Below are 26,366 nucleotides of genomic sequence, written 5' to 3'. Positions count from 1 at the left end.
CCCACGCAGCAGGGAGTCTCCCACAACGACTACTCTTCTCTTCTTGGTTGACCTACCTTCTGCCTCTTGGTCACTGTTGCATGGTGTCTCCTGTACTTCTTCCTCTGCAAACTGTCCTTCAGTCTCATTCTCCAGAAGCTGAAAGCGGTTGCTTAACTGCAATGGCCCCACCGGTGCAGAACGCCCTCTAATTCCTCCTCTCCTAACTGTCACTCTTTTCCAGGGAGTTTCCTCTTCATTGGTTTTCCTCCCCTCAGCATACTCCACTTCTGCTTCAGCTGGCTGTTGTTCTTCAATCTCATGTGCTTCTTGTTGCTGTTGCAGTTCCACCGTTCGGTCTAAGAACTCCTCGACTTCTCTTATTCCTTGGAGGGTGGACACTCGCTGCTCAAGTCCTCTCACTTTTTCTTCCAAAAGTGCCACCAGCTTGCACTTGTTGCAGGTATACGCCATGTTGAGCTCAGGCAGAAACACGAACATTGCACACCCTTTGCAGGTCACCACCTCTAGGGACTCCTTTCCATCCATATTGTCGATTTCTGCTTTGGTTTTTTCCTTTTTGATTGTAGTGGAATTGCCTTTGCTTTGTTGTGTCCTCTCTGAAGGTACACAACTATATGAGGATGTCTTAAGGGAAAGTAATCTTTTGGGGTTTTTTTTTTTTTTTTGCTTTTGTTTGGTGGTGGTTTTGTGGGGTTTTTTTCTCTTTATGCTTTTCTTTTTTTCCCCCACCTCTTTTTTTTTTTAATTATTATTATTTTAATTTTTTTTAATTTTTTTTTTTAGAGGCCTCCCCCTTGGCCTCCCCTGCCGAACTCCTGTTTGCTCTTCCTGTTAGCTCGCTCCCTGTTAGCTCGCTCCCTGGGAATCTGGCTTACTTTTCTAGCTCCTTCTTGAGCTGGGCCAGCTGCTTTTCCCTGCTTCTGCTCAGCTCCAAGTCAGGAACCAGAATGAGGTCACTGAAAGGCCAACAACAATCAACAGCAATTAGGCACTGATTGCTGAGACCAACTGACAATCAGGCCACTCCCCCTTCAGCTCCTGCAGCAACTATAAACACCAACCTCTCACTCAGCACTCAGGAGCACATGGCAAGCACACGGCCTCTTTGAATTGGCAGCCTCCTGGGTTTCCTTGAGGCTTCTCTTGTTCCCCTTTCCTTGGTCTCCTCTTCCCCTACACCCTTCCTGTTTGCTCTTCCTGTTAGCTTGCTCCCTGTTCGCTCGCTCCCTGGGAATCTGGCTTACTTTTCTAGCTCCTACTTGAGCTGGGCCAGCTGCTTTTCCCTGCTTCTGCTCAGCTCCAAGTCAGGAACCATACTTCCCCCAAGTCAGGGTCCATACTTCCCCCACCCCATGTCCTGCAGGGTTGCCTGCCTAACCCTTGTGGGGATGGGAGATGGAGAGCTTAGAGTGGCAGTGCCAGCAGCAGCCTTCGGCTTTCCCCTGGAACCAGTCGCCTTGCCCACCTCTTTCCCCAGCAAGATCGACTGGTGCTGCCTTTGAAGATGCATCTTCATGCTGCTGGTTCCATAATGCCCTGTAGATGAACCCCTGCTTAGGGTGAGTTTGCAGTGGTGACAGACAGCAAAGCGGGGATCCGCTCCCAACTCAAAGTGGTCCCACACTATACTTGTCTTTCGCTTCCTTGGTGACACCACCAATTGCCCGCCTGAGCTCTCTGGTGTTGCCACAGAAACAGGGGTGGCAGCGGAAGAGGTGTGGGATGAGACTGGGGAGAGAGCCTCCACCTGCTGCTGCTCCTCCTCAGCACCCACTGCCTCCTCCTCCTCCTCCTGCCCCTCCACTGTGCTGAGAAGAACCTCGTCTAGGAGGTTTGGAGACAGGTCCATCAGCGGGCTCGTGGGCTCAAACGATAATGAAGGAGGTGGGGATACTCCTCCTCCTCCTCTAATGCCACTGCTGCCACATGCCTCTTGCAAAGGGGCACTTTTCCCATTCTCACCCTCAAAAAGAGAACGCCGGGCACAAGTTGCAGAAGAGAGTGGCTCTGCCTGCTGCTTCTCCTGCTTCTGTTGTGGAGCAGCCAGCCGTTTGATTTTCACAGCAGGAGAGGCAGCCTGCTTACTGGTGCCAGCCTGACCCTTGCCTTGACCACTGCTTTCAGCACGCCCCGCCACAGACATGCGCCTGCTCCCTCTTCTCATGATGATATTATACTAATACTACTAATGATATCTATAAGAATATACTAATAATACTAATAATATGTATAAGAATAAAATATTAATACTACTAATAATATGTATAAGAATAATATGCATAAGAATATAAGAATATGTATAAGAATATTACTAAATGTAGGGAAATGGGACAAGAAGTGTGTGTGCTTTGCCCAAACAGGATTTGAAATGCTCAATCTGTGGCTGTTGCACTTCACAAACAGTGCACTGCACACACAGCACACTCACACAATAACACAGTCACACACAGAGTCCAAGTAACAGAGAGAAGAAATAGAGAATAACATTTTTTTTGGTATTTTTTGGTATTTTTTTGTATATGGAAGGAAGAAGGAAGATGAAACACAGTCAGGCTTTAAGAGAGGGGAGGGGGGGACAAACAAACAAACAAACAAACACACACTCCAAAATTTTAAAAAAAGTTTATATTAAATCAAAGTAAGGGAAAAACACAGAGCAAACTAAGCTAAAAGTCAGAAAGAAGCAAACAAACACACACACCCGCGCCAAGCTAAATCCTAATCTATCTCCAAACACAGCAGCAGCAACTAAAGGAGCTCCTCTCTCCACAAACGCCAAAACCCACAAGACGCTACGAGCTCAAAGCTCTGAGGGTGTCTCTGCCTTAGTCCCCCCCTCGAACGCTGGGATTGGAGGATGCTTCATGAGGTGATCAATTCTCATCATGATTGGGAGTTGAATGTGCCTGTCATCACTTCAAAAAACAACAACCAAAAAACCGCCGGTTTACCCGCGCTGTCCCTGTTTGTTTACCCGATTTTTTAAAAAATATAGCACGTTTACTGCAGCATGCAGAGAGCTGAGAGTAGGCTCAAAATGACCCCCATCCACGACTCTCTATGCACAAGAATTTTCAGAAAGATAGCCTCAGAAACAATACAGTTATCCCCCTTTCTTTTCCGCAATGCAATCCTATGGGCGAAATGTTTCAAGATGGCGATCGGATCGGACCGCGGAAACCGGAGCGCTCTGAAAATGGCCGCTTCTCTTCACCTTGCTTCTAGGGGTCCGCGGTCCGCTTCTACTCCGCCTCTGGGCAAGGCAGAGCAGGCCAATTCGCTCCTGCTTCTGCGCTTCTAATCAGAGCGGAGCACATGCCTACTTTAAAGCAGTAGTGTAGATCCAGCCTGAGACTCAAGAAAAGTGGTTTATTTCTAAAATGAGAACAGACTAGCCTAGGATCCAAATCCTATGCCCAGCAAGCCTTCCACCCTAATTTTAGATATGAAATACTTGATTCTGCTTCCTCTGTGGTGTTTTAAAGGCACTTTGCACTTATTCAATTATACTTTCTGTTTATTCTTAATTCATACATGGCATCAGGGCTCAGCCTTGGAGTGCAAAGATGTGTGAGGTTGAGCCTTTGTGAATTTTGTCTCTTGAACCATCTCTCTGTTCCATTTGCTCACCACTGCTTCGTAAACAGTTCTAACAGTTCTGTGCAATATGACAAATGTCAATGCTGGCATACAAATTTTTCACACAAAAAATACTTGAGCTACTTTTTTTTTTTAAAAAAAAATTCTACACTATATAAACATACAACATTACAATAATAATAATAATAATAATAATAATAATAATAATAAAAACATCAAACAACTACTACATACATATTGAATAAATGTTGAGTACATATATTTTGAATAAGAATTACCTATACATTATCATACTACAACATAATCATTCTTAACATAAAAGTGCACCCCCCACCTCGGGATCTATTCCTGAATCCAAAATCTTATCGTTTCTTCTGCTGGCGGTTTCCCACTTCCCTTAGTAAACACAAATATTAGGAACTGTTTCCAGATTCCTTCAAATTCATTTATTTTAGTTACGCCTTTTCTCCACTTAATATTACATGTCAATTTATCATTAATGGCTATATCCCATACTTCTTTATACCATTCTTCAATAGAATATTCCCCTTGAATCTTCCAGTTCCTGGCTACCATCAATCGTGCTGCAACCAGCAAACTCGATATCAACTCTATAGTTTCTTTTCCACACTTTATATCTTCAAATAGTGACAGTAATGCAATCTTTGGTGTTTGTTCTATTTTCATTCCCACTATTTTTCAATTTCTAAAAACACCATCTTCCATAATCTTTGTACATATTTGCATTCCCACCACATATGTAAATACGTTCCTTTTTCCCCACAACCTCTCCAACAATTTGCCGAATGCTAATCATTTATCTTATTCAATCTAATCGGGGTTAGGTACCACCTCCACAAAATTTTAAAATAATTCTCCTTTATTCTCACTGACAAACTTCTCAACACTCTTTGTTTCCATAGTCCCTCCCATCTCTGACGTCCTATTTGTACCTTCAAATCTGACTCCCATACCATTTTCTCTGAGTTCTCTCTAAACTCCTTTTCTAACAATATTTTATATATTTCACTCATTAACCCTTTTAAAACTATACTACCTCCTTTACCTTTTTCCTTATTTACTATTAACTCTTCAAACTTCGTCATCTTTCTACAAACTCTATTATCTTTAATCCACTTTTTATTCCATTGTTCTAATTGCCCATATTCTAACCAAGATAATTTTTTCTCCTTTAACAATTTTTCCATATCTTCTCTTGTTTTTATATCTCTTAACCAATCCTTTAGTTTCATTTTACTTTTCTCTTTTAATATTTTACATAATCTACCCTTCAGATCCTCTGGGAAATTCTCTAACATTATTATCGGTGCTAAGGGAGAGTTGCTCGGAAGCAACTTCCCTTTAAATTTACTCCAAATTTCCCATTGAGTCCTCAGGAGTGGATTATCTATACTTCCAACCCACTTTCTCCCTCCATCTTTAAAAAAGACATTATCCAAACTCATCTCTACATTACTTATAGTTTTTTCTTCCATCCCATGTAAGTCTCCTACTCCTATAATTGCTTCTATAATATGTCTTAATCTATTTGCTGCGTAGTATAATTTTATATTTGGGAGACCCAATCCACCCTTTTTTTGGCTTAGATACCAATTATTTTTATTCACTCTTACTCTCTTTTCTCCATTACAATATTTATTAATAATATTTTGCCAACTTTTTATCTCGATTTCTGATATTTTTATTGGTAACATCCTAATCACAAAATTAATTTTAGCTAAAATCTTCATTTTTATTAAAGCTATTCTTCCAAACCAAGATAAATTTAGTCTTTTATATTTCTCCAATTTCTCCCTCTTTCTTTAACCTCATTAAATTCTCCTTTTCAAGATTCTCTAAATTTTTTGTAATTTTGATTCCCAAATATTTAATCTCCTCCTTAACTCTCATTTCTATTCCCTTATGTTCCCATTCCTTTTCTTCCTTCTTAGTATAATTAAACAGCATCATCTCTGATTTAGACCAATTTATTCTTAACCCTGTAATTTCTTCAAATTCCCTCAACTGATATTTAATTCTTTCTATTTTTCTTATTGGGTTCTTAATGGTCAATAAGGTGTCATCCGCAAACATATTTAACTTTATTTCCCTTACCTCTCCAATTCCTTCTAACTCTTCATCCTCCCTTAGTGCCTTCGCCAGTACTTCCATAACCATTACAAACAGGACCGGCGAGAGCGGACATCCTTGTCTTGTACCTCTGGCTAGTCGTATCTTTTCAGTGAGTCCATCGCTTACCACCACTACAGCTGTATTTTGGGAATATAACTGTTCTATTATATTTTTAAATTTATTTCCAAATCCCAATTTATCTACAATAATCTTTAATGCCTGCCAGCTCACACAATCAAAGGCCTTAAAACTATCCAATGCCATAATTCCTGCCTTAATATTTGATTTTTTTATTACATTTATTACATTTAAAACTCTTCCCACTAAACTATGCATCTGCCTTCCTGCCACAAATCCACATTGATCTTCTCCTATGTATTCTGATATAAATTTATTTAACCGTTTAGCCATAATAGATGAGAAAATTTTGGCATCTTGATTTATTAACGAGATAGGTCTGTAAGAATCAGGACTAGTCAGGTCTTTATCTGGTTTTGGAATTAAAATTATCAATGAGTGTTCCCATGATTCAGGTATCTTCTCTCCTAATAATATCATATTATAAAGTTTCAGTAATTTTGGAACTAAAAATTCTTTGAAAACTTTATAGTATTCTGGTCCCAAACCATCTGCTCCCAGTGATTTACCAACTTTCAAATTATCAATTACATCTTCAACTTCTCTTTGAGTTATGACCTTCTCCATTAGCTCTTTATATTCTGGTTTTATTCCGTTCTTTATATACCTTCCAATATATTCCTCCACCTTTTCTTGTTGAATTTCTTTACCCTTGTATAGTTCCTGATAAAATTCCTGGAAAATTTTTATTTTATCTTTCATTATATGACAATAATTCCCTCGATTATCCTTCAATACTTCTATCCCATTCCTCCCTTTTTCTTTTTGTGTGAGTCTGGCAAGCAACCTAGAATTCTTATTACTATTTTTGAAATATTCCCTTTTCATATATATTAAATTCTTTTGAACCTCCTCTAAATTTAAATTTTCTAATTGTTTCTTCTTAGCTTGTATTTCTACTAATTTATATTTATTTTTACCTTGCCAATATTCTTCCTCCAGATTTATAATTTCTATCTCTAACTTTTCCTGCTCTGCACGTTGTTGTCTTTTTAAGCTACACATCTCTCTAATACAAATTCCTCTTACTACAGCCTTCATGGTGTCCCAAACGACTGACCTAGCTGTTCCTCCCTTTTCATTAATTTCCCATGACTCTGACAATTCCTTCTGGATTTTCTCTACCACTTTATTATATTTCAGTATTTTTGTATTCAACTTCCATCTATATGCCTCTTTATAGTTCTTCTTGACTGCAAATTCTAAACTTAACAAGGCATGATCAGTTACTTTTATTACCCCCATTTCCATTTTACAAATCTTCGTTGCAAAATCTTTTGAGACAAATATAAAATTTATCCTGGAGTATGTATGATGAACTGGGGAAAAATATGAGAACCCAGGCTTAATCCCATTGAGTAAACGCCAAGTATCTGAATAATCATTTTCTTTTACTAATTTATTCAATATAGTTATATTATTCCTCTTTTCAACATTAGTGGGATTCGACCTGTCCCATCTATTATCCATAACCATATTAAAGTCCCCAGCTAATATAACATACCCCTCCTTGAATTCTTCTATTTCTTTAAATAACTTTATAAAAAACTCTCTATGTCTCTCATTTGGGGCATACACATTAATTAGCGTATATACCTTTCCTTCAATTTTACCTTTTAACATAAGATATCTGCCCCTATCATCCTTTTTTGTTTCTTCTAATATAAACCCAGGTTTTTTTTGAGATCAAAGTGGCCACTCCTTTTTTTTTTTGACGTCCCTAATGACATTTCATAATAAGCTAACCACTTTAATTTTATCATATTCGCATTCTCGGAGCCTTGGTGTGTTTCTTGCACCATTATAATTGTTGGGATATGTTGGTCTAATATTTACAACCTTATTTTAGTTATTGCCAGACTGGGCTTCTGGCCAATAACCTTATAACAGAGTTTTGCAGCGGTTTCCAGCAAAGTCAGCACAGACACAGGTTAAGACTGAGACTTTCAATAGGTTTAAACAAACCTTTACTGGCATATAAAAATATAATTTAGTTATGGCAATCACAAATACAAATACTTACATATGGTCAGTCAATACAGCTCTGATAGAGTGATCATTTCTGATAATTACTGATAATTTCTGATTCCTCCAGCTCCTCAGCAATTAGTAAATCCCTGGAAACATATCCAGGATCCATTCCAGGATCCAACACCCCTTCATATGTTTACACTGGATTTAACAACACATTGTACAGTTATTTACATTTGTCCTCCCTGAAACCTAAAGTTTCACAAACTTCCCTGTGTTTGGTGGGACCTAGTGGCTTTGTGAACATGTCAGCAAGGTTTTCTTTAGACTCACAATAAACTACACAATAAACTTCCACTTTCTTTGTGTTTTTCATGTTTTGAAAAATTGTGGCTATGTGCTTTAACTTTAACTGTCACTGGCTTCTCCACCGGGACCTAAAAGTCCTTTATTTACTGAATTAGCCAAGTAACCTTACCATACACCAGCACAATACTTAGCCTTATAGGAAAAACTTCACTTGCTTCCTATCTTTTCAAACGTCATCATAAACCTGCTGAGAATAGTAACAAAACAGACAATCAAACTGTTCACTTAACATAACATTTTTCACCACCAAATGATACAAGACTGAAGTTGCTAAAGCTGTTTCTTTTGCAGGTTGCTTCACACATTCATTTCCATGGGGCTTTTTTCCCTTTGAAATCCTGCAATCACATTGCTTAGCAAAAACTTCTTTCATCTGCTTGATCCTTTTCAATCCTAGGAAAAACTCTTTCCAACAACAAAAGATTTAAACATTTTGAGGAACATTCAATTTCAAACTGCCTCCTTAACTTTTCTGGCAACCAGCCGAGGCTTGAATTTCTTCACCCCTTCTCTAATTGCTTGCATCTAAACACCTTCCTGCAGCTTAGAGATTTTTGCCCTGCTGGCAAACTCGTCTCTTCCTTAAGACTGTTTCTTTTCTTTTGCTCGGCACTTTCCCACTACTGCCTCTCTAAAGAATTCAACTTCTTTACTTCAGAGTACGAACTAGGCTCATAATTCACACAGCAAGCTTCAAAGCCGTACCGTTTTGGTGGTACGCCTTTATTAACTCTTTGACTGCGTCTTGGAGCTTCTTCCTGCTGCTCTTCGTGCCTTAACTCTTGAGTCTCTGTACTCTGACGGTTAACCAACAATTCAGGCTCCTGCCTGCTTTCTAGTTCTACCAGCACTTCCGGGTTGTCGTGCACTCTTTTCCAATTCGCTTCACTAAAGTTAGCTGACCTAGAGACCACTATCCTTCCCCCTTCGCACAAGAACCTCCAGTTGTTGTGCTCATAACCTACAAATCTTAATTTAATTCCCTTCGGTGAAAAAGTACGTCTCTGTGAAATTGGAACATTTACAACAGCAAAACTCCCCCAAGTTCTCAAGTGCTTTAGATTTGGTTTCCTGTTGTAAAGCAAAAAGAAAGGAATGTTATTTATGATTTTAGTCCAAGTCCTGTTGCAAAGGTAATTGGCTGCCACAAACGCTTCTCCCCACAATTGTGGCTCTGCTTCAGCGTCCTTTAATAAACATTGCATTTTTTCTTTCAGCACGCCGATGCGCCTCTCAACATTGCCGTTCTGATGCGGTGTCCTCGGGCTGCATAATTTATGACTTATGCCAGTCTTTTTACAAAACTGCTTAAAACGGTTCGATTGGAATTCGCCTCCACGATCCGTCAACAGCTGCCGGATCTGCTTCTGGAGTTTTCTCTCTATGAATTTAACCCATTCCTGCACCGTGCCTAAACATTCAGATTTGTGCTTTAACAAATATACCCACGAAAAATGGGTTTTATCATCCAGAATGACTAAAGCATATCTGGCTCCTCCATAGCTCTCTGGAAACGGGCCGGTCAGTTCCATGTGCACCAGTCCCAATACGTGTTGACTCCACCAGTCTCTGACACGTGGAATATTCCTCTCCTTGGACTTGGCAACTTTACAAATCAAACAATCGAGAAAATTGTTGCACTTCTGAACTTTTAGACCTTCTGAAAAATTCAGAGTTTTGTTCAGAACTTTAAAACTTGAATGTCCAAGTCTCCTATGTAAAACATGGATGCAATTGTCATGGTTAGGAACATTTTCAAAAGTTTCCATACAACCTGCTTGTACCTCTGGAGTTTCTTCCTCATTTGGATTGTCCTGTATAAAATACAATCCATTCTGCAGCTTTGCAGTTCCTCTTAGGAGTCCATGCTTTTGAATAAAGCATTTGTCTTTTTCAAAAGACACACAGAAACCTTTTTCTGTTAAACTTGACACTCCTAGAAGAGAATAACTTAAACTGGGAACAAACAATGCATTATCAAAGCATTCTTTCAAAAAAGGTAGTCTGCACGAGCCTTCGCCAGACACTTGAACTTTTTTGCCATCAGCCAGCATGATAGATTTTTCAGAAGAGTCCCTGAAGTCCTGGAAGAAGTCAGGTCTATTCGAAATCACTGTAGAAGATCCAGAGTCTATGAGCCACTGGAAGCTCTTTCCTCCTGCTTGCTTGCAGAGCTGACTCCTTTCTTCTGCCTTCACTAGCTGCACTGATTTATTCTTCCCTCTGTCCTCTTTGTTGGGCTCTGATTGTAATTTAACTCTACAATCCTTTTGCAAATGTCCCAACTTCTGGCACCTGAAGCACTGTAGAGGTTTCTTAGGTTTGGGCTTTCTCGAAGTTGAAAACGCTGACTCATTTTCCTCCTTCTTCACCAAAGCCTTAACCCCTTCATACCCAGACCATTTTGCAAATGCGTCTGGTTTATCGCCTGAACTGCTTTGGGCTGACTTTCTCAAAGTCCTCTTTTGACATTCTTCTATCAATCTGCCCGATATCAAATTTAAACTTATGTCTTGGATCCTCATTGCTTCTAAAGTTGTCACCAGCACGTCCCAGGACGGTGGTAAGCTCGACAAAACCACATACGTTTTCATTTCGTCACTCAGAGGTAAGCCTGCTGCATTTAGACTTTCAAAACAGTCTCTTAATTTCTGCAAATGGGCTTTTACATCTTCTCCCTCTTTCATCAGTGTGCAGTAGAGCTTTCTGGTTAAGCTTATTCTAGCTCCTGCGGTATCCCTAACATAAACAGCTCTCAGTTTAGTCCAGATAACATCAACTGTGTCTTCTCTGCTTATATACGACAGTTGGTCATTTCTCATGGACAGAACAATGTAGGCTTTTGCCTGCTCAACGCGACGTCTCCATGCCTGTAAATCTGCTGCATTCAAATCTTCTGCTGGGGCATCTGTTACAACCTCCCACAAATCAAGATTTCTTAGGCTCATTTCTAACTTGAATGACCAAGACATGTAATTTTCGTCTGTAAGTAATTCCATAGGGACAGTGTTCCCAATGTTTAATGCCATACTTTCAATTTAACAGGTTGTTTCTGATATACAACCCCTTCAGTGGTTTAATTTCTTTTAGGGCCTGACCAGCTATACAGTTTCAGCTTCTTCAGTGCCCCCTTAAATTCAAAACCACTCTTGCCAGTTCTCTCCGTGTGATTTTTCAGACACCAGCTATACGAAATAGCTTTCCGGCTGCCTGTTCCAACGACTTTCAACAAAGACGCTCAGGAATTTAATCAACCATGGCTTAATCCTACAGTCCTACTGTTCTTGCTGTAACCACTCTGCTTGCTGGTTGTTTTTGGGACCTGGGCCCATAACCTGTTGGGATATGTTGGTCTAATATTTACAACCTTATTTTAGTTATTGCCAGACTGGGCTTCTGGCCAATAACCTTATAACAGAGTTTTGCAGCGGTTTCCAGCAAAGTCAGCACAGACACAGATTAAGACTGAGACTTTCAGTAGGTTTAAACAAACCTTTACTGGCATATAAAAATATAATTTAGTTATGGCAATCACAAATACAAATACTTACATACGGTCAGTCAATACAGCTCTGATAGAGTGATCATTTCTGATAATTACTGATAATTTCTGATTCCTCCAGCTCCTCAGCAATTAGTAAATCCCTGGAAACATATCCAGGATCCATTCCAGGATCCAACAATAATATCCGAACCTTCTTTGTTAAACATTTGTTCTATTCTCCTCCTTTTCACGACTGCCCCCAAACCTTTAACATTGAGTGTTGATACTTTTATCTTTTTATCCATATTCACCCTTTTGAAGTCTCTGCCAATCCCTTGTGCTCTGCAACTCAAATTTACTTACATAAAAACACAAACTCCATACAACTACCCCCACCCCCTTACCCCAAACCCTTCCCTCCTACCTTTCCCCCCTCCCCATCCCCCCACTCTGTTTCCCCCCACATCCCCGTGAGTCTAATACTCCAGCCATTAACTTTAAAGGGAGGGGGGAGGCAGTGCTGCGCCTGGCTGGCAAGGTTTCTATGTTTAACATTTCTGTCTACAATTATCTCATAATATGATTAACAGTTCTATTACACCCCAGATGTCCCAGCCTCATTCCCCCCCACCCATTCCAGTCCCACTTGCTTCCCCATACAGACCCAGCCTCTTCAGCAACTCTTTACCTTGATCCAGTGAGGTTACTCTGTGTTCCCCCCCACTGTGTGTAAATCTTAGAAAAACAGGATAACCCCACGAATATGGAATTTTGTTCTTCACCAGTATTTCAGTTATTGGTTTAATACTGCGTCTCCAATTTAATGTGTGCTGAGAAAGATCATTATAAATTTGCACTGCTTTGCCTTTATACTGCAACTGGGCCATAGATCTCAATTCTTTCATAACTTGCTCTTTTTTATAATAATTACCAAATTTCACCAAAATGTCTCTAGTCCCTTTGTAGTTTTGCCCCCCCACACGGTGAACTCGATCTATATCCGATCCATCTATTTGTAGGTCAGGCTCTTTGAACCAATTCAGAATGATTTCTCTTAGATCTTCTCCTTGTGTTTGCTTTAGCTGTTTTATTCGAATTGATGATCGACGAGATTGATCCTCCAAGGCTATCAATCTTAGTTCATAATCTTTAAATTGAATATTTGTTGATTTTTCAAAAGCCTCTTGCTTCTTCTGGTTCAAATCAGCTTTTGTCTCAAGATTCTCAATGGCTTTTGAGTTCTCCGCCATCTTATCAGCCAGCACACGCATTTGTTGTCTAAAAATATCCATTTGCTGATCCATTTTTTAAAAAATGACTGTGCTGTTCTCTGCAATTGCAGCTTTAATTTCCACTAAAGAGGGTGGCTGACTGCCAGTTGCTTTTACCCCTTCAGCCATGTTTTTTTTTGGCTCTGTGTCTAAAAAAACTGGGTCTGTGTCTTCGTCTTCCTGCTCTCCTTCAGAGACTGAAATTCCCAAATGGGAGAGGTTATGGTTGCTTGGTCGCTTTTTCTGTATATTTAACCTTTTCCACTCTTTCTTAAATCTTTTCTTGATGTTAGACATAGGGTATAAATCTTTAGCTTCGGCTCTCTTTGTTAACAGTTCATATCTATTAGCTTGTTTTCCGCATATTAGTCACTCTTTCTTCTCGCGGGGGGGGGAAATTGACCTCCAATATCAAAACAGCATTCACTAGAGGGGGCCTCAATCAGTCATCAACAATCCACAGATCGTAAACAGTTCACCCCCTCACTGAACGCTGCTCTCACACTTCCGTTGCCCCCCCTTCACTCACAGCCAATGTTAACTACAACAAGCTTCATCTGCATTACTTTCCTCTTTATAGAGCCAATTCTACAGTCTTTCCACTTTGTATTAGAAGATAAGAAGTGAGACTCACTATAAATCAAGTCCGCGTCTAACAAAAACAAACCCTTCACTGCTTTAACTATCGTCGCAACAGCAAAATACAGCAGTCAGGTTTCACTTTCACAGCCACGTAAAAACCTTCCAACCGGCCTCACCTTATCTCTTCCAGCTTTTTCCGACATCAGCAAATTAATCAGTTAACATTCATAGTCCTTTTCCGTCATGTTGTTTAAAGATTTATACCCTTTAATAAGGAGATAATTGTTCTTTTCCAGCAAGACCGGTTAGAGAATCAGAAAATCCCCACTGACTCCATGGCTGCCAAGCTCCGCCCCCACTTGAGCTACTTATAAGTCAAATATTGGTCAGATTAAAAATTGTATGTCCCAACTGTCTTGATTCATTTATCTATTGATAGATAGATAGTTTTTAAATATATATATATATATATATATATATATATATATATATATATATATATCCAGTTTTTCCATACAAGTGTCCAAAGCAATTTACAAAAACAACAGTACAATAACCAACAACAAATAAAAAGAGGCAGAGAGCTGATAAAAATTGTTAAAACTTTTATTAAACCCAGGCCAGGGAAGCTAAAAATAGCAATCCAACCTGGCAGATGCCTGCTGGAAATGAAGATGTCTTCATGAAGTAATGGGAAGTCATAAGAGTGGGGAGTGGTGGGACCCCATAGGCAAGGAGTTCCATAGCCCCTGTGTGACCACCAAGAAGACTCTTTCCTGCATCCCAATCAAGTGCAACTCAGACATTGGCAAGACACATAAGAGAGCCTTCAAAGGAAGTTCTTAATCCACAGGCAGCCCTCTATGGGAAAGAGGAGTCCTTCAGGTATCCCTTTCCAACCCATGAAATTGTCTAATTCCCTTCTTTTGTTTCTGCAATATTGCTCAAGGGAATAAAACATCTCATCTGTTCTCAAGTACTGATTTGATGTGTCTGGGTTTGTGCATGTGCACATTGGTGGGGAATGTTTGGAAAATTCTCTTTCACCTGGACTGCAGTTCTCTGGCCTATAAAGAACTTTTTTTCTAGTTCATGTTCTAATGGGCTGGCCCAGTGGCATCTATGGAAAAGAGCATGCACATTCTCATGCTCTACCTCCAGAGATGCAGTTCTTTTACATTGGGGGCTTCAGTTGGAATCTATCGCTGCTCTTGGATTTATTCTTCATGAACTTGCCTCCATTATCTTCCTCCACAGAGTTCCTAGATGATGATGTCACAGATGATGCTCTCTGTGTTAAGAAAATTGTCGAAAGCACAAAGGACATGAGAGCGTGGTGAGTGGCATTAGCTCCCCCACTTGGAAGAACAAAGGCAAAACACAAAATTAAAAAGGGGTGGTGGTGGATCAAGTCAAATAGAAAACTTTAGTACACTGATGCACAACCTTTTTGGCCCTGCGGCCTGCATGTGCTGCTGAGAATGACTTGGGGACTTCATACACATACATGTAGATATGATCAGGCATTTATAGATATATTGGATACACAACTACAGACCCCAAAACACACACGCATGCATGCTTACAAACAATGAGGGCCATTAGAAAGAGCAACAAACAGCACTAGAGGCACATCACCTCTGGAAGTTTTATTGATCTACCTGCTGTTGGCACCACCACACCTCCTTCCCAACTTCTGCCTTTGTTGGGGCTTGGTTGCTTGCTGGTCTTCTGCCACTGCTGGGTGGGCTTCTCTGCTGCGGTGTTTCCTATGCTGGATCCTCCTTCTCTGCCTGGTCTCTTCTGCAGTTAGCAACAACAATGGCACCAGCCGACCCATGAGGCCCTGCTCTTCTGTGTGCCACATGGACCAGAGTGGGGACCACCTGCAACTGCTCCATTCAGATTGTCTCCTCATGGCCTTATCCCAGCTGAGCCAAACTGCCTTTTGATTGGCACAGTGCTATCAGGCTGCAGGGAAGCAGAGCTGCTACTGTGCGGGCTCCTGCCAGCTCCCTTCCTTTCCCATCACCGAACCTGTGTATGCCACAATGACCCCATTCAGAAGACACCTTAAACCACGGCTTCAACCAGAGTGACTAAGGGCATAGCTAGATGGAGTGATATCCTGGTGATCACCTCGGGATCGTCCCTGTGCATCCACAGGGCATCCTGGGAGCAAGGAGGGATTGTTCCTCCCTTGGCCCAGGATTTTGCCCTACCCTTTTTCCGTGCTTTTTCCGTGGTCTCAGGATGATCCCGAGACTGCAGAACTTGTGGCCAGATGTCGTGGGTTGTCCTGGCTCCTCGCGAATAACCATGAGGAGCTGGGCACAGAGCTCCTCAGGGTGGGGTGGAGGGAGGGCGAAGGTGACGTTCTTTTTTTTTAAAAAAAAAACCCTCATCATTTGCGCACAAACACTCAGGCACTCCTTTCCCTTTAAAATCTGAAATCCAAAATGGCGGCCATGATGTCATGTGCCATGTGTAAATAAGGGCAATGATCTCGTGATCATAAAATCATGAGATCGTCACCCTCTGACTCCCTCCTCTAGCCATAGCCTCAAGCACCGTGGTTAAAGCCATGGTTTAAGGTGTCTTCTGAAAAGGACATTGGCAACTTGCCAGTAAGCGGAGAACTCAATTACTGGTCAGAAAGTTGTAGCACACTGGCCAGTTTCAATGGAAATTAACCAAAGGAGAAAGGGAGCCAAATGGGCCTTTTTGTGCCTCTATCGATTTGTGGATTTCTTTCTTTCTCTTTCTTCACTTTTCTGAGTGCTTTTATGTCAGTAGTACTGAAGCTCTGACTCCCTTTTCTGTTGAGCTGGGCTCTTCCTTCTTGCTCTGTGATGTCCTTCATTTGCTCTCACCATTTAGACAAGGTTCTCTTTGTTTTCTATGTTCCTCCTTTAAGTGTCATTCAGTCCTGACACCTTGTACCATGAAGGGAAAGCCCTGGCAGGCCTACCAGTACAGAAACACCCGCTGCCCTCCCACAAAAAGACACTGCATTATTTATCACTCCCTGCCACCCTCCAGGCTTTCAACCTAAGTAGAGCAGTATTGTGGTTTTTGTTGCCTCTTAGATGATCATTCAATCTTTGATAAGTTTCTTTTCCAAAATGTGAACTATTCAAAATGTGCAAAATAACCGATTCCTCTCTCTCTCTCTCTCTCTCTCTCTCTCTCTCTCTCTCTCTCTCTCTCTCTCTTTATAGGCCACTGTATGAGAAATACTGTACTCAACATGTGGTCATGCTTTATTATATAAAGTGCCTTTTTAAGAGAGGAGAGAGGACAAATTCACTTCAGAAGAGGAATGAGCCCAAGATCAGCACACCTTAGAGATATTCGGACCGTTTCGGAATCCCAGACAGCTCAGATCCAAGCTAGTCCAAGGCAAAATGGTCTGATCCAGGAAATGGGTTTTCCAGGTCTCTCCTTTTATTTATTTATTTATTTTTATTTATTATTGCATTTATAACCCAACTTTTTTCCTCCAAGAAACCGAAGGCAGCATACATAATCCTCCTCCTCTCCATTTTATCCTCACAACAACCCTGTGAGGTGGGTTGGGCTAAGAGTTTGCGACTGGCCCAAAGTCACTAAGTGGGTTTCCATGGCTGAATGGGGACTAGAACCTGGATCTCCCAACTCCCAGTCCAACACTCTAGCCATTACACCACACTGGCTTCTTTTTATTCTGCCTACCTCCCACTCTTTCAACATAGTATCTTCTCAATCCTGGAGCCAGGGTGGGTGAGAATCTGTCAATTTCAGTCTTGCCAACGTTGTTGGTATTTTCAGTGGAAGCTCATTCGTGGATGGGGGAGAAATTCATTCAATTCATATTTTAATTTAAAGTTACCTAAATTTGCACTTTTGAACCAATATATGAACTGAAACGTAGTTGTCCTTCAAAACTTTGCCATGGAGTTCTCTCCTCAAAAATAATGCTCCCCAAAATACACATGTTAAAGAAAGGTTCACAAACAAATAAGTATATTTGTGAAAATATTTCAAAATACATAATATTTGGACAACTGCTTGCAAACAATGTGTATATTAGGCCAAATTACAAACAAAATGCACACATTGGAAGAAATGTGCAGACGTGTATGGGAATTTTCATACAAACGTGTGTTTTTTTTAAAAAAAAAAAAATCCGAACGTTTGGGATGAACTGAACTTAATGTTAGGAAAGTGAGAATCAGAGAGAAACCAAAACACATAGTTTTATCCATCCCTAAGCTCATTCCATCCTTTTTCCAGCACAAAGTTGTGACTTAAAAAAAAATCTGTAAGAATTTCATATGCAATTTTGTAAGGTCTGCATGTAAACATTTTTGTGTGCATTTTAAATGTACATATTTTGGATGCCTGCATCCATTGATGAAAGTGTGTTTGTGCACATTTTTCAAAAGTGTGCATGCTGTTGAATACACTTTTCTGTTACACAGAACTCTTCGCAAATCCAGTCCCTGAAAGTGTGAATTAACTAAATCCATTTAAACCTTTTTTAAAAAAAAAAAAAAAAAAAAACTTGGATAGAGCAAATGTCAGGTTCTGCCTCTTCCTCTGTCTCTCTCTTTCTATCTCCATAAATTCCTGCCTGCTTCTCTGAAGATCCACTCACAAATAGCGATGGTTGTGTTGCTTCTGGCTAATGTGACAAGCAGTCAGGGAACTGAATTGTCCCATTCTGCAAAATCAGTGGACCACAGCTTCGGTATCACATCTATGGATTGCAGGCTGCATCTTATTCAGCAAACCCTCTTTGTTTTATGCCTATTGGACCCTGTAATACCTCTTTAACAAGGGATTGTTTAATTCAGCTAATTGTTGGCAATGCAATGAAGCTAATGGTTATTTTAATCATACATTTTGGCACTGTCCAGTAGTTGCTTCTTGTGGGGAGGAGGTTTTTATAGGGATGGATTTTGTACTGGAACAGTCTTTAATATTCATTGATGTATATGCTCTTTTAAATTACTTCTCTGCTTTATGGAAATTATTGAATGGTCAGTTTAAATGGATTTTCTGCACCTTTAGACAGCTAATTACAACTTTCAAATGAGAAACATTCACCTGCTATAATGCAATGGATTGAAGATCTTGTAACACTTTCAGCTTTTGAAGAGCTGGCGTATACACACCACCTTAAAACAGATACACATTCAGAAATCTGGTCTGCTTTTATTGAAGTGTATGTAAGTTTTATTTTCATAGATATGCATTTCATTTCTATTCATTGCTATGCATATATAAAAATGATGTATGTATATTACAAAAAAAACTAAAAACAGAACAAGAAAAGAGAAAAAAATCTCTTTCAAGAACTCTGACAAGCTACCTTCATTCCCATTTTAAGGAAATTTTCTGGAAAAGAATATCGATATTATTGTTTTAATCTGTTTCATGCTGGTTTTAATTCTGATATAGTGTTTTCTTTTGATACTTTTATTGTGTTTTGCTCAGGAATGCTAGGAGTTGTGGGATATTTTTCTGTCTAAACATGGATAGAATTGCACCCCTATTTGGTTTAGGCATTAGCACATCATCATCATCATCATCATCATTTCTTACCCACCTCTCCCTCAGGATATTTGTATTGTTAGGTGGGTCTTACTATCTTATCTCCCTGATTAGAATTAATATAATTCATCATTTAAAATGTATATCCATAGCCTCTCAAAGTTACATTCAAGCCAAAAACCATGCAAAGTGTACACAACAAATATCAATAAAATCCATAAAACTGTGATTACAAATAAAGGCCAATAAAATCAGAACTTACCAATAAAACCCACAGACTAGACATTACAAAAAGGGCAGAAGGAAAGACATGCAAACAAGTGGACTGAGGAACCCCCAAGGGATGCTGAATCCATAGGTGCAGGGCCACCACTGAGAAAGCCCTCCCCGCTATACTTACCAGCCTAACCAAGACTGATTAATAAGTAGCAAACTCTTTCAGTATTTCCTGATCTGTATATGGAGCATTCCACGGAAACAGCGACAAAACACATCAAATTTCAAAATGAAAAATAAGTTAATATTTTGTATTGTATTAGTTGTATATAGTGGAAAGAGGGTGTTTTGATGATGAAAGATAATTTTTTTGCTATTATTATTGCGCAACCTGGTTTTCAAAATGGCTACCATTGTCAAGATCAGTCACATGCTAAATGAGGTTACATTTGATTAAGTGTTAACATTGTATTGTACAGTGAATTAAGTGTTGTTTTCATTCTGATAGCAAAGGTAAGGTCCTAAAGGAGCTGCCTACACGTTAAAACATTAGAAACTGTGTGTTTATTAGCAGATATATAGCTAATTACGCATATAGTTTTGCTGTCCCATACGTGACATGAAAAAGTGCACTTTTTAGGTTATATATGTTATTTGTAGCATTTAAAATGTAGTAAAGCAGATTTAAAACAAAGATAATGTTGTCTACAATGAAATATTTTCTTAATGTTAATTTTTTATTTTAAACAGTTTATACGTCCCTTTATTTATTGTCCCATACGTGACACTTATTATGCAGATAATGCATAATGAATGTGTCAACTGAAAATAAAAAGAGCACTAGTGCTGAAAGAATGAAGAAAATGAGACTAAAGAAGAAGAGGGAGAATCCAAAATTTCAAAAAAAGGAAAATGAAAGGTTAAAAGAACTGAGAAGAAAGAAAAATATGTCTATGAGTAGCAGAGATGAGTTGCAGAGGAAGAAGTATGAAAGAGATCGAAAGAGGTTGCAGAGAGCATGCAAGAAAAAAACTATTGCTGACAGTAATGCAGAAAAATATATAATAGTAAGTCCTTACCAAAGCAGATGGAGCTATGGAAAAGCTATGAATAGAATATTTATTTAGGCTGTCGTTTTAGGATCTACCTTTGTAAATTTGCCAAAATCACCAAGAAAACAGAGAGCTGTAGTCAGTGGTTTAGCACAAAGAGTAGATACTAAACTAGTTAATCAAATGCATAGTTCCTTCTCTCAAGGGTGTGGCATGTTAAAGAAAGACATAAACATTGTTAAGAGCTTCTTTTTTCGCAATGATATTTTATATACAGCTCCTGGATTGAAGGACTGCATAACTGTTTGGGAAGAAGGAAAGAAACTTAGACTTCAAAAACAATTTCTCACTATGTTTTTAAGAGAGGCAATTTTTGCATTTAAAAACGGCCACCCTGAAGTTAAAATGAGTTTTGTAAAATTTTGTACTCTACATCCAAAAAAATGTTCTTCTACTGAAGAATACTCCAGTGGATCAGTGTCAATGTAAAATACATGAAAATTTTAAACTCAAGTTAAAGGGCCTTAGAATTGGAGGGGATTTTTAAAGTCTGTTTTATGTGATGACAAATTAATTTCCAACTGTTGGAAATGTGAATTCCAGTGGAAAAAAATATTCCATTTCCTGAAGAGCCAACAAAGCACGTCACATGGAAGCAGTGGGGAAAGGATGCTGATGGAGGACTAGTGTTAAGCATGAAAGATGGTTGTGCTGGTGAATTACACGAAGATATTGTTTCAAGTTATGAAAACTTTCTGGGTCATGTTCACATAAAAAGAATACAAGCAAATGCTTTCTTAACTAATCAAAACCTGGAAAATGTAAGAGTGCTGGAAAATGATTTTGCTATGTCTTATAGCTGGGTATCAGAACAAGATTCAGAGTGCCCTTTGGTCTCGAGCAACTGTAACGCTTTTCACTGCAGCTGTTTATTTACATGGATCTTGTAGAACCTTCCTCTTGTGCTCAGATATAACACAGAAGGACAAACACCCTGTGTATGTAATGCTGATGAAACTCTATGAGATAATGAGTGAAGAAACTGGTGTTACTCAGGACATCATTTGGAGCGATGGACCTGCATCTGAGTTCAAGAACAAATACATGGTGCATGTGCTGAAGCTTCTAGCAAAAAAATACCAAAGAAAGTTCAGTTGGAAATATTTTGCCACCTCACATGGCAAAGGAATAGTTGATGGTGTGGGAGGCAATGTGAAAAGGCTTGTACGACAAAAGACCATGAGCCAAGGCAACGTCAGTGTCGTACAGAATGCAGTGGAGTTTGCACAGTTAGCAAATGAACTTGCTCCCTCAACATGCACTCTGTACATTTCCCAGAGTGAAATACATTCCCAAGTAGAGAAAGACAAGCCTTGGGAAGGAACTATCACTGTGCCTGGGATAGCATCATATCATATTGTGCAGGCTAAACCAAACGGTCTAGTTTCCTTCAAACACCATGCCCTGGAGAGTGAAGAATCTGTTCCTGTTACTAGGCCTACTTCAAATGTGAAACTCAATATAGGTGCTTGGTTAGTTATAATAAGGTGGCCTACCCAGGCAGTGTTATGGAAGTCTGGCATGGATGGAGTTAAAGTGAGTGTAATGGTTCCTGCCAACAAACATCATTATAAGTGGCCCCACACTCCTGATTGTATTACATATTCCTTTAAGGATGTGATTAGGAAGATTGACCCACCAACTGTGGCTTCGAAGTCTCGTCGCTGCACCATGTATAAATTTTCAGAATTATTCTAATGTAAAGGAACTTTTCAAATATCAATGCTTAAATGCTCTAACTACATTATTTGTTGATGCTAGTGTCTTAAATCAATTAAGAATTCATATTTAGTAGTCCTAAGTGAGTTTTTTATGTTGTAATGCAGACAGTGTCCCATACGTGACAGAGAATGTCCCATACGTGACATCAAAAAAACATTTTTTTGATTGAGCTAAAATGTAAAAATTGAGTCTAACATGGATATAAATGTGAAGTGATATCTCAGGAATTATCAGAAAAAAGTTGAATTAGTTTCAAGTTCACAGTTCACAGAAATGTTTAATTGAAGATAACCATGTCCACGAAGATGGAAATTCTTGTGTCCCATACGTGACAAAATATTAATAGTATCTAAGATAATTGTTTCTTGCTGAATTTAAAATTACTAACCCTGTTCTGCTAGTAATGACCGTTGTATTCATATGCTGCAAAATAAATTGTTCACTTTAAACATTAGTAGTATATGCAAAAGATTCTTTGTCCTGAACTTGAGTATAAATGTCCCATACGTGACAATGGAATGCTCCTCATGCATAATGCCTATCTTCCTCCATAATCTGGATAAAGTATCAATCTAAAAACAACAAAACAAAACAAAACAAAACAAAAACAGAAACCTGTAATTTTGCTTAACATTTACCCTATTAATTCCTATATTAAAATATTTATTTATTTAATAACCTTTCCCTTAAATTTGTCCACTGAAATGTCTAATGCATAGCTGATGACATTTGACTGGCTGGGACCAAGGTGTGGGGAATACTTCTCTATGGGAAGAGGTGGTCCCTGCCAGCTTTAAAGGAAGCCCACTTTGGATACAATGGTATTAGACAACTATCACCCAGTTGCAAATATCCCTTTCTTCGGGAAGATATTGGAGAGAGTCATGGCGGAACAACTGCAGGCACTCATGGAGGACTCTGATTATTTAGACCCATTTCAATCTGTGTTTTGACCTGGTTACGGGACTGAATCCGCCTTGGTCGCCCTGATGGATGACCTTTATCGAGAGGGGGAATGCAACCCTATTAATTCTGCTCAATGTCTCATCAGCCTTTGATATCATCAACCATGGAATCCTTCTTGATCGACTCTGGGATTGGTGTTGGAGGCACTGTGTTATGGTGGTTCTGGTCTTACCTGTAGGGTCAATTTCAGAAAGTAACATTGGGTGAACATTTCTCACCCCTTTGGCAATTAAGCTAGGGGGTACCGCAGGGCATTATCTTGTCCCCAATGTTGTTTAAAATCTATATGAAGCCTTTGGGGATAGTCATTAGGGGATTTGGAGCAAAAGGCCATCAGTACACTGATGACACACAGCTCTGTCTCTTTGTGACATCTGAATCAGGAGAGGCTGTGCAAGTCCTAGATAAGTGTCTAAACTCAGTAATGGGCTGGATGAGGGCCAATAAACTGAAGCTGAATCCTGGCAAGACAGAAGCCCTGTGGGTGAGTAGTTCCGAAGTCTGGGAAATAGGCTCATTCCCTGTTCTGGATGGGGTTGCACTCCCTCTGAAAGATCAGGTTCATAGTTTGGGAATACACTTAGATCCATAATTGTCTCTTGAGGCCCAAATGGCCATGGTGGCTTGGAGTGCCTTTTACCAGCTTCAGCTGGCTTGCCAGTTACAGACTCTTCTGGACAGGGATAGCTTGGCCACAGTGATATGGGCATTATTAACTTCAAGACTGGATTACTGTAATGCACTCTATGTGGGGCTGCCCTTAAGACTGCTCCAGAAGCTGGAGCTAGTGCAGAACACAGCAGCTCAGCTAGTGTACAAAGCCCTAAACAACTTGGGACCAGGACTTCTGAGAGAGTGCCTTCTTACTTAGCTACCAGTCCTATCACTGAGGTCATCGGAAGGCATGCTCCTGGTGGTTTCACATGGACCTGTAGCCCAATTGGAATGCATCAGGAGAAGAGCCTTTAGTGTAGTGGCCCCTTCTCTGTGGAACTCTCTGCCCCTGGAGGTCAGGTAGGCATCAACACGAGCCTGCTTCTGGCACCTCCTGAAAACAAGCCTATTTTAAGAAGCCTTCCTTAACTGTCTAGCCACTGTTTTTCTGGTTTCTTTGTTTAAAAATTGAACAATTTTAATTTGCTTTTTAATCTTCTTTCTTTTACTGTTTATACCTATGTTCACCACTCTGGAATCTGTGTTAGATAATGGAGCAGTATATAAATTAATAATAATAATAATAATAATAATAATTATATATATATATATATATATATATATATATATATATATACACACCATTGGCCATGGAAGTCAAAGAACTATGGCAACAGGAAAAGATCACTATTATTCCATTAATCACATCAGTCACCAGCATCACATCAAAAAACTATACAGAAAACCTTCAGAAACTGGGCCTACCAAAATACATCCACACCACCATCCAGAAAGCAGTCATACTTAAAACATGCTCAATTGTCAGGAAATTCCTGAATCTGTAATAGACAGCATGACTTGGCAATGCCCGTCATGTCCATCTAGAAAAACCGCCATGAGTGAAAAAGAGACAATCATCATTATCCAGAGGTCCACTTCTGACAGGTCTCCTAAAATAACAGAATCAGTTCAACAACAACAAAAAATCAGTTCATGAATATATGGTGTCTGCCTGCATAAAGTATGATCTCTGTCTCAAGAGAAACATTTTCTTCATACATCAGTTAAAGAGGAATCCAAGGGCAGTATCCAACTGTGTCATTCCATTAACGTAAATTATATTGTGCTAAAAGAAACTAGGGACAGATCTACACCAATCAGGATATGGCACTTTGAAAACAGTTTAAAAACTATATATGGAGTGCATCCTGGGCTCCAACAATTGTCACTACTGTTATAAACCATTTTAAAGCAGTAGTGTAGATCCTGCCTAGATTCTGAATTATACCCAAGAGAAGAATTTAACTGCAGTTACTTTGGTGCAAGCACCTTCGCGCAAATAGTTGTGCATTATGTTTGTGTAACCTGTTGTGCATAACTCTTGTGAACCAAGCTGTCAAATTCAGTGGTAACCAAAAAAAATGGTGCTTTAGGCCAAATTGAGCTTATCCTCAAGTGCTATAGGTAACATTTAGCTTGTGCTCATGCTACATTTGACTGTTTTAGCACCCTGTGGCCACTATGCAATGCCCAAAAAAGTCTCTTCTGAACCAGCTTTTTTAAAAAGTTATTTTTTTTCAAGATTTCCTAGCACCCCAGAGAGTGTGGACCTCAAGGGAGCTTCATGGGCAAAAATGGCTCCATATCTCTCTCTACAAGTTCCTTAAATGGAAGCTCAATGTTGAATGTTGCTATGGCAAAAAGACTGAGCTGGACTTTCATTCTATATAACAAAAGAGAGTGCTTGAGGAGGATGACTGTACTTGCTGGAAACAAAAGTTCTGCTGGACCTTTCTTGCTATTTGCTAAAAGGTGACCTTGAATGCTGATGACTGTCTTAAAAGACAGGTATTCAGGCTGACCACGTGTATTACTAATTATCACTCTTGCTATCCAGAATTCATATTCTGCTCAATTTTGCCCCCAGCTTTGCTTTTGGGGAATGCATTTTAGGAGGTCTATTAGGAACTGAATTGCTTGATCTAACTTCACGTAATTGCTCCCAACCCTGTTCCTGTGGCTTTCTCCCATGAGGGGATGAAGACACCTTGACTGTTTGGCTGTCTCAAAATGGAGTCAGTACTGCTCATTCAAGAGAGAGCTACTTTGTAACAATTGACACTTTCCCCAGTCTCCAAAATGGCATGTAGGTAGGGATGGACAAACCTGTCAGTTTCTCTAACTTTCAGTTTGTCCTTTTCCTACACTTAAGCTTGTTTTGTCCTGTTTGCACAAAATTTCATACAAATTTCTCCTAATATATATGCATTGTTTACAAGGAATTCCTACTAATATAATGATGTTGTGTTAATTTCACAAATATACATATATATATATATATATATATATATATATATATATTCTACAATACCTAAACATACAACATTAACATTAAAGAAAACAACATACTACATAAATGTTGAATAAATGTTGCATACATAATATCATATAACATAATCAAACTTAACATATAGGTGCACCCCCCACCTCGGGATCTCATTCCTGATTCCAAAATCTCATACTTTCTTCTGCTGGCGGTTTCCCACTTCCCTTAGAAAACACAAATATTAGGAACTGTTTCCAAATTCCTTCAAAATCATTTGTTTT

The 26,366-nt window shown here is 39.4% G+C and overlaps 1 protein-coding gene across 1 annotated transcript in view; it reads left to right on the top strand.

Annotated features, from left to right (window-relative positions):
• LOC134393948 (lysozyme C, milk isozyme-like) overlaps positions 1-16,899 on the top strand; it is a 33,082-nt gene extending 16,183 nt beyond the window's left edge. Inside the window, exons 3-4 of the mRNA XM_063118975.1 lie at positions 14,809-14,887; positions 16,773-16,899. Coding sequence (XP_062975045.1) covers positions 14,809-14,887; positions 16,773-16,899 — 206 coding nt within the window. The remainder of the gene's footprint in view (positions 1-14,808; positions 14,888-16,772) is intronic.
• The last annotated feature ends 9,467 nt before the right edge of the window (positions 16,900-26,366 follow it).

The sequence above is a fragment of the Elgaria multicarinata genome, chromosome 3, assembly GCF_023053635.1.
Source record: "Elgaria multicarinata webbii isolate HBS135686 ecotype San Diego chromosome 3, rElgMul1.1.pri, whole genome shotgun sequence".
NCBI classification, from domain to species: domain Eukaryota; kingdom Metazoa; phylum Chordata; class Lepidosauria; order Squamata; family Anguidae; genus Elgaria; species Elgaria multicarinata.
The sequence above is the reverse complement of the archived record's forward strand: the minus strand, read 5'-3'. Positions and strand labels throughout refer to the sequence as shown.